Source organism: Prionailurus bengalensis, chromosome A3 (genome assembly GCF_016509475.1).
Source record: "Prionailurus bengalensis isolate Pbe53 chromosome A3, Fcat_Pben_1.1_paternal_pri, whole genome shotgun sequence".
Taxonomy (NCBI): domain Eukaryota; kingdom Metazoa; phylum Chordata; class Mammalia; order Carnivora; family Felidae; genus Prionailurus; species Prionailurus bengalensis.
The window spans coordinates 8,816,669-8,826,054 of NC_057354.1; the positions used below are offsets into that span (position 1 = coordinate 8,816,669).

The 9,386-nt window shown below is 49.3% G+C and overlaps 1 protein-coding gene across 3 annotated transcripts in view; it reads left to right on the forward strand.

Annotated features, from left to right (window-relative positions):
• The window catches only part of ZNF217 (zinc finger protein 217), a 28,447-nt gene extending 20,295 nt beyond the window's left edge, over positions 1-8,152 (forward strand). For all 3 annotated transcript variants that reach the window (XM_043553646.1, XM_043553644.1, XM_043553643.1), the window contains exons 4-6: positions 318-1,754; positions 3,878-4,010; positions 5,985-8,152. In XM_043553646.1, coding sequence (XP_043409581.1) covers positions 318-1,754; positions 3,878-4,005 — 1,565 coding nt within the window. In that variant the 3' untranslated portion in view covers positions 4,006-4,010; positions 5,985-8,152. The remainder of the gene's footprint in view (positions 1-317; positions 1,755-3,877; positions 4,011-5,984) is intronic.
• Positions 8,153-9,386: the final 1,234 nt, after the last annotated feature.

The following is a 9,386-nucleotide window of genomic DNA, read 5'->3' on the forward strand; positions in this document are numbered from 1 at the left end:
TTTATGATTTGGGATGAAACGAGAATATGTTTAGAATTTCCTTGAGATTGTAGAAGCAGCTGTACCATAATGGTTTACGAGGCTTAAGGTTAAGTAAGTTTAAGGCGCACTATTTAAGACGCTATTCACATTTTCAAATACTCAGTGGAGTGAGGGTGATGAAGCAAGCAGCTGGGGAAAAACCCCGGATATGAAGGTCAGCAGGGAGAAAGGAAAAGGAAAGACCCTACGTTCTCTCTTAGATGATTCTAGTTTCCAAAGATCTGGTTTGACGCTTTTCATAAACTCGTGTCATACAGTGACATTTGTTGTTTTAGGTGAAAAACCATACAAATGTGAATTCTGTGACTATGCTGCAGCCCAGAAGACCTCTCTGCGGTATCACCTGGAGAGACATCACAAGGACAAACAGATCGATATGGCCGCGGAAGTTAAGAACGACGGGAAAAACCAGGAGCCCGAAGATGCACTACTTACCCCCGACAGTGCGCAAACCAAAAATTTGAAAAGATTTTTTGATGGTGCCAAAGATGTTAAAGGCAGCCCACCTGCAAAGCAACTTAAGGGGATGGCCTCTGCCTTTCCGAATGTTCTGGGCAGCACTGTCCTCTCACCAGTTCACAAAGATACTCAGGATTTCAATAAAAATGCAACCGATGACAGTACTGATAGAGTCTGCAAAACTCCTGCCCCCGCCTATTTGGATGCGTTACCCAAGAGAGCGGCGGGTGACCCTCAGGCGCAGGAACCCACGTGTAGAACAGAGGTGGGGGTCCCCGGAGGTGCGGCCCATGCGGCCGAGGTCGGTCACCGGGAGAAGCACGCGGGGACGGCGACGGCAGCCGAGGGCAAGCACAAGGCCAGCGCGGACTGCCAGGAGAAGCCTCTGAACCTGTCCCTCGGGGCGCTTCACGGCTGCCCGGCCATTTCTCTGAGCAAAAGTTTAATCCCAGGGATCACCTGCCCATTTTGTACCTTCAAGACCTTTTATCCCGAGGTTTTGATGATGCACCAGCGACTGGAGCATAAGTACAACCCCGACATCCACAAAAACTGCAGGAGCAAGTCTCTGCTGCGAAGCCGGCGCACCGGCTGCCCGCCCGCGCTGCTGGGGAAGGACGTGGCCCCGCTGGCGCACTTCCCCAAGCCCAAGGCCAGGCCCGCGCCCGCGCCGCCCGCCAAGGCCGCGCCGGCCGACCGGGACCGCGACCGCGACCGCGACCGCGACCGGGGGAAGCCGGGCCCCGCCGCGCCCGCCAGGCCCCCGCCGCCCCCGGGGCTCGACCCCAGCACTTTAGCGCCCAGCAACCTGAAGGCGCCGCGGCCTCCGCACCAGCCGCAGCCGCAGCCCGGCGGGGCGCAGGGGGTCGCCCGGCCGCCGGCCGACGCCGCCAACCCAGAGAGGGGCCGGAGGCCCGAGGCCAAGGCCAGGGCACCCGCCGGCCCCGCCCCGCCCGGTCCTGCCGCCGCCGCGGCCAACGGCTGTGCGGAGCGTCCCTGGGCGCCGCGGGGCCGCGACCCCCCGAGCGGCCGCCCCGCCGAGCCCGGAGAGCCGCTGCCCAAGCGGCCGCGGCCCGACGCCGAGCCGCCCGCGCCCACCTTCCGCCGGGCCTTCGAGCTGCCCAAGTACCACGTGGTGCGCGGCCTGCAGTCGCTGCTGCCTGCCGAGTGCGTGTGCCCGCCGCCCGCCGCGCTGCCGCCCAAGCCGCGCGCCGCACCCGCGCCGCTCTTCGCCTGCGGGCCCGCCGCCGAAGGTGAGGCTGGGGGAGGGGTGCGTGGATGCTCTGGGTCACCCCCGGGAAGGTGAGGCTGCGGCTGCGGCTGCGGTTGGGGTTGGGGGCTGCGGACAGGCCCTGGGCCCGCCGCCGAAGGGGAGGCTGGGGGAGGGGTGCGTGGATGCTCTGGGTCACCCCCGGGAAGGTGAGGCTGCGGCTGCGGCTGCGGTTGGGGTTGGGGGCTGCGGACAGGCCCTGGGCCCGCCGCCGAAGGGGAGGCTGGGGGAGGGGTGCGTGGATGCTCTGGGTCACCCCCGGGAAGGTGAGGCTGCGGCTGCGGCTGCGGTTGGGGTTGGGGGCTGCGGACAGGCCCTGGGCCCGCCGCCGAAGGGGAGGCTGGGGGGGCGGGGGAAGAGGCCCTGCCCTCCCCCTCCCCCCCCCCAAGGGGAGGCCAGGGGAGGGGTGGATAATAGGCCCTGGGCTCGCTGGGGAAGGTGGAGGGGGGTACGGATCCTAGGCGTGGGAGTGGAGGAGGGGGTGGGCCCTGGGCCTGGGGGCTGCTGAGGGTCAGGGGTGGGGGGATGGACAGACCGGGGGCCCACGCCCTCCAGGCTGAAGGCCACACTCCCCGCCCGCAGCCAGCTCACAGTGCTAGTGAGGTCCGGGGCGCCCTGGGCAGTGCTGCCTCCCCACCCTTCATGCTGAAGCCCTTTGGAGCCCAGCCCAGTCTGTCCCTTTGCCTGTATGAGTGGTCTGTGGGTGGGCAGTGTCCCCACTAGCCGGTGACAGATGCGCTGTGAGCCCCCTAGGAGCATGCGTCTTCCACCAGGAGCAGAAAGTATGAGAACCTCAGTGGACATTCTTTTGATGCTAGGACTCTAGAATCAGACCGTTTTTTGTTAAATATTCAGCGCATTTTAAAAGCCTCACCCTTTTCCCATATGGACAATTTTTTTCTTAAATGATGAAGTGTTTTATTTAGATTTGGTCTTTCTTCATCTTTTGGAAACTCTGAATGCCGCAAGGTTAGCAAGTCCATTATATACATCTTGTAATCCCTTCACATACTAGGCACACAATGTACAGGGTCATGCGTCAATGTAATATTATCAACACAGCATCAACGTTTAAGCAGTAGATAACGTTTCACATAAAAGAGGCTCTATGCATCATATGGCCTGACCCCACAGAAAGCAAACGTTAGAATGCCATTTCAGCAGTTACAGTGTTGGTAGAATCAATAGAGTTAATTTGTTTCATACCCATCATATATTTCCATCAGACATCCATAAGGAAGAAGGAAGGGACAAAACCCGTTTTTCCCCTGTGGGTAAATTGTTACAAGTCGAAGAGGACTTTGGAGTTCTCCCCATGGAAGTGTTTTCAAAACCCCTGCTTCCTTCCGGCCTCTTTCCCTTAGAGGCCTGTGGCGCTTTACCTGTGCAGGTGAAGAGGTCGATCAGAGCGTACCGGGGAGCTGTCCCACGAGGCCGACTTAATTAAACCACTTCCTTTGTCCGGTATAAGCCCCGCTGGTCTGTGCAGCCCCAAAGAGAAATCCATTTTCAAACCTCTCAGTTTGTATTAATTTCAAATTAAGGGTTCTGTGTGGCGACAATACTCTTATCAAGGATAGCTTGATGCCAGTTGATATGGTAGGGATAGCAAATTGTAAAACAATTGCTTTTACACACTCCAGTGAATTTTCTAAATCCTGTGATGAAGTACTAATTTTTACAGCCTTTTGATTAGAAGTGTCTATTTTTCTCCCTATCGGTTGTTAAAACGGACGTGAGTCAAAACTTTGCCTTTACTTGAAGAGTAGGGCTCTGTGTTGCAAGTGAAAGCCTCTTTTCAAACATCAGTATTTTTTCTCCTCTTCCCCACAGTTATGGTTCATGATGCATGTAGGTTTAAGATAACGTCTACCACCATTGTTTTGGGCTTTAATCCCCCCCCCCCCCCACTCTGGTGCCGAAACGCGAGATTGTAGCTTACTTACAGTTACTAATGTCATTCTTACTAATGACCACATGGCACTCAGATAATTTTAGCTTCAGTGATTTAAAATTTTGTGCTAGCAAATGTCCTCGAGGCACTTAAAACCATTTCAGTTGTAACGTGCTTTTATGCGTTTTTTGTGTTTTTTTTTCTCCAATCAGGAAAAAGGCCTGTGTCATATCAACACTTATCTAGCAGCATGCTACAGAAGAGAAACTATGAGAATTTTATTGGGAATGCACATTATCGACCAAATGATAAAAAAAACTTGATTTCCTGTTTTGGGTAGGAAAGGTAAGCATATATGATCTATTGATTTTAGTTAATTGAAAATAAACCATCTAGTTCATTCAGTAGAATATAAAGTAAAATTATTTTTGATTTTTAAAGTGTTCTTAAGACTTCCAGTGTGCAGGGTCTCCGGATATCCATGATGATGGTAACTAATAACAATAGTACCGACTGGAATTTACTAAGCATTTATTTCATGCTCAGCCTGGAAGTGTTTTTATAATCATGACCTCATTTAATCCTTCCCACATGCGGGGGGGGGGGGGGGGGAGGGTGGGCATTAGGCCAGGGATTAGCAAACCTCCACCTGCTTTTATCTGCAAAGTTTTACTGGCACACAGTCGTGTCCATGCCTTTCCATATAGCTGATGGCTTCTGAGCCACATCAGCAGAATGGTAGTTGTGACAGAGAGCGCATGGCCTGCAAAGCTGAGAATATTTACATTTACATTCTGGCTCTTTACAGAAAATGGTTGCTGGGTTGGGAGGTCCCGTGCACCCTTTACGGATGAGGGTACCGAGACTTGGGTCGCATCCCACTCTTCTTAGTTCTGTCCTAGCATGACCCAAAGCCTGGGCCCCAACCCTCATGCTTAAGAGCTTGTTCAAAACCTCGGTGCATCCTTATCTGTTGAGGGAGGGGAGCGGGACAGGAGCGCAGAGGTGCATTTTGACAATGTGGTTCAGGTGGCGAAGGTGCATTTTGACAATGTGGTTCACGTGGCGAATGTAACCAACTGCAGATACGCAGAAGACTCCAGCAGGACCCTCAGAGTTGTGTTAATTCCGTTGAGTTAATTCCGAGTTTGGCCACAGGGCCTGATGTCCGCACAAGTTACTCTAGACCTCACATACCAATAAATTGAATGACAACAGCTGGGTTTATGGACAGGTTGGCGTTCTCTCCCAGAAACGCTTTTCTTGTCTAACGCCCACCATGTCCTCCCGGTCCCGTGGCAGGACGTCTCCCTCTTGTTTGCATGTGGGGCCCATCGGGCTGATACAGGTCTATGCTCCTTTCTCCCCTCACTTAGTCAAAGTAGGAGGAGAGGAAGTGTTGTCGCAGGAGCGGGATTCAGCGCCCTCTCCATGAAAACAAAACAGTCAATCAAAACAAATCAATCGTTGATGGATTATAAGGCACAGCTGATTTGTAACAGGTTCCTTGCACTGTCGGGGCACAGTCTGTCAGTCACAGAGGATGCCACTGTCCTGTTGGTCCCGCCCCGGCCTCTTTCTGTAACCTCTGAGCATCTCTGCTTGCGTTTCCTCTGCCTGGAACATCCTTCTGCATTCTGGGTGCCAGATGACCTCTCTCTGATACGCGGGACCAGTGAACATCATTTCCTCAGGACGTCTGCCGGGAACCAGGGACTTCCCTGGCCGCTGCCCCTTGCTTGTGCAGTTCACCCCCACGTCTGCCCCTCTTACCTGTGTGCCCCGGTTCACTGCTAGCTCCTCTTGAGAGGAGATTGCTTTGTTCACTGCCTCGCCCGCTGCCGGGACCATCACTGATCAAACCCGTTAGATGTTGGCTGAACAGATAATGTTATCACCTTTCGGTTTCTTGTGGTGCCCTTCGCCAGGCTTCGTGTAACTGATGCAAATGCTGATTCTTGGGGAAATCCTCTTCGTTAAATCACTGTTCAGAATGTAGTAGTATCCTCTGGGGTGGCGCAGCGTTGTGTAGAGTCCTGGTACTTTTATTGCAACGATTTTTTTTTAAGGTTTAATTTGTTAACCTCCACCCCCATTGTGAGGCTCGAACTCACAACCGGGAGATCGAGTCACATGCTCCACCCACTGAGCCAGCCAGGCGCCCCTTCGTTGCAACATTTGAGCTTAAGGGGAACTCCGTGCATTTCTAGATCCCTTTGGTTCTGTTTATTACACTTCTTTATTAAAAGAAAAAAGATTTTCCCAAGCTGTTTTCAGTTTTATCTTGATCCGCTCTCTTGAACCTTTTCCCCCCCGTAGGACCCGATGGATGTGTGTTCTGTCCATGAAATTGAGTGAGTCCATCCTTTGAGAAGGCAGATGGCGGAAGCTCGTGAAATAAGCTGTGACCGTGCCGTGCATGTAACATACCAGGAACACTACGGTTTTGTAAAGTTGTTCTGTTAACTTTTGTACCAAATAGCAATAAAAACCATAGTTGGAACAGTTGGGTTGTACACAAATGGAGACTGCAAATCTCTATTTTGTCCCTGAATAATATTTTTTTTAGAGTTGACCAAATAAGGAGTCTTTTGCATACTTGAGCGCTGCTGAACACAAACCATCCGGGTGGGGGGGCGGGGGGGGGAGAGTCTATAACGAACGCTTGCACCTCAGGTAACTCTGTACATACGTAAGTTCGAAACCTGCTCGTTCAGATACTGTGCGTCCCCTTTCTCTCTCCTGTAGCTCATCCCCATGAGCAGCTCCTGCTGTTTGTGTTCTTTCATGGAAAATGTATGTTTAAAAAAAAAAAAATTCCCGATGATTTGTATTATGTTTAATCCTCCTCAGTGCGTCGTCTTAACAAAATTGTGAACGGAAGTATCGACCCTCTGTGACTATGTGCTGCATATACTGAGGTCAGCCATTCTGAATTCGGTGCCCTTTCATTGCAAGTGTCAGTCTGTCAACTGAGGAAGAGTCCTGATCTGCGACCCTTTTCTGAGAGCAGCCTGTGCCCCGTAGGGTTTTTAAGCGGGCGTGTCTACAGAGAAGTGCGTCTGTCCTCTTCAGGACAGCCCCATATCCAGTAAACATACCAAATTCTATGTGGAGTTACTTACTTTCTATCAAGTTCGTCACTTTTGTTGGAAAATTCAGGGTTTTTTTGGCCTTCGCATAAATTGGCATGTAAAAAACCTGAAATGCTGAATTACACACGTGAATTTCATATATTGGGAGCGGTTTTAAAGGACGTGAAAGCGTTTGGGTAAATTTTAGGTTTGTATCTGGAAGTCCTGGTGTGCCTGGCCTTTGGGTTAACCGTGGACGTACACGAGTTAATTGTAGACACGTTGATTCTGAATAAGGAACTGCCTGCCGAGCCTTCTGGTAATGGGGAGGGTGCGATCTGGTTCTTGACCTCAGTTGTCTTCCCATTTTTGGTTGTGTTGAGCAACCAGATGTAGTTTGGGTTTTAAAGTGAGGATGGCCACCAGCTGGCTTACTACTAGAGTGTTTTAGACTTTTGTTCCCTTCCACATGCTGTCCGTGGCTGAGTTTATTCAGCAGTACGTGGGTTTAGCAACCAGAAGATATTTTATTAAGAAAACTGTTTCAAAAATAAATTTGCACTGTTAAGTTTTCTTGCCCTGCCCTTCTGCGTTAGAGCGAGAGTAAAGTCCTACAAGAATCCTGATTTTTTTTTTGTTTTGTTTTCATTATGCAACACGAAGCGTACTTGACCGAGAAGTCTTAACTCCCGTGGGAAAGGGAGACCTGATTGGTCTGTTGGCCTTGTAGTGAAGTGCTTTGTATCAGGAGAGACTAGTACACTATCCACCATTTTTCCTGTTCACAAGCTGAGCCATATGTACATAATCTAGATTTTTGTTTTCATAGTTTTGCACTTTTATAGCCTATTTTTGAAGATTTAACACATTTGCAAGATGATTGACTTGATCTTTGCCTAATCCAATGAGTGTTACAGAAAGCTCGCTGTGACTATAAATGTAAATCTTTAAAAGGGGATACGAGATAATAGAGGGCTGAAATTTAAACCTGTATTTAAAAAAAAAAAATCACCAAATCTATTTGAAAACAAGTCAATTCATGTCATGCTGAAATTTGGGGGGCTTTCAGATTTCTCTTTTCTAACCACATTTCTCAATTTCTGAATACATAAAAATGTCCTTTTTTCCACAGCCCTTGTCCTCCAATTTTTTTTTTTTTTTTTTTGTCCATCAGTATTAACTATTGGGATACTACTGGTTTTGTATGTTTTTTTTTTCCTTTGAGACAACAGTACATATAATAGAGGTACAATCCGTTGGATTTTTGTTTATGTATTTATTTCATTCCAGTTTGATTTATTTTAATTGTTGATACTTGTCAAACAGTAGACATTACTTGTTTTATTTATGATATATTTCAGCTTAAAGTTATGTTATTATATGTGGATGTAAATATAGATTTGGTGTTTTGCAGTCTTGGTTTGGGTCTTTATTGCGTCCCTCGTTTCTGCTTTTAACTTTTTAGAAATACAACTTTAAGCCTGCAGTTTAGTGGAGGGGTTCGTGTAATGAATCCTCACCCTCGCCAGCAGCATTTTTTTCTCCCCCGAGTATTTTAAAGCGAGTCTCAGACACGATTTAGTTTCATCCCTACGACCCTTCACTGTGAGTCCCTAACGGATAAGGGCTTTCATGGTCACACGTAACCAACCACGATGTCCACGCAGCCTTGCAAAAGTGTCGTCTTAGATTTGGTCAGTTGAGTTGTGATCAAGACCCAAACAAGATCCACTTAGTTTAGAAGATCGTTTTTTATTTATTTATTTATTTTTATTTATTTTATTTTATTAAAAAAAATTTTTTTAACGTTTATTTATTTTTGAGACAGAGAGAGCGTGAACGGGGGAGGGTCAGAGAGGGAGACACAGAATCGGAAACAAGCTCCAGGCTCTGAGCCGTCAGCACAGAGCCTGATGCGGGGCTCGAACTCACGGACCTCGAGATCATGACCTGAGCTAAAGTCGGACCCTTAACTGACTGCGCCACCCAGGAGCCCCTAGAAGATCGTTTTTTTTTTTTTTTTTTTTTTTAAAGCCTGTTTTGGGGCGCCTGGGTGGCGCAGTCGGTTAAGCGTCCGACTTCAGCCAGGTCACGATCTCGCGGTCCGGGAGTTCGAGCCCCGCGTCAGGCTCTGGGCTGATGGCTCAGAGACTGGAGCCTGTTTCCCATTCTGTGTCTCCCTCTCTGCCCCTCCCCCGTTCATGCTCTGTCTCTCTCTGTCCCAAAAATTAAAAAATAAACGTTGAAAAAAAAAAAAGCCTGTTTTAATTCACATCTCCCTCCACACACGCCTTAGAGGACATTTTACTTAGTGAAGAGGCTGGGTCATTCGTCCTGTAGAAGCTGGCACCTTCTTAGGGTTTATTGCATATTTGTGGTTTCATCTGACCTGGTTTTCCAGTCTATCTCCTATAAACTGGTGAATTAAATCTAGGGGTTTAAAGTAGATTTGAGCTCAGTTTTGGGGAGCAGGGGTCTGTGTGCTCCCAATTGCATCACCTCTGGACGTGTACAATATTTGGTTTTCCAACCTGTAGTGAAGTTTGATCAGTGGGTTCAGGTGTCAGACTAACCAGCCGTAATAAAGTTCCCCATCAACCTTTCTCCTTTGGGTTTTAGCAGCCACTGACGAACATTAGGGATGTTG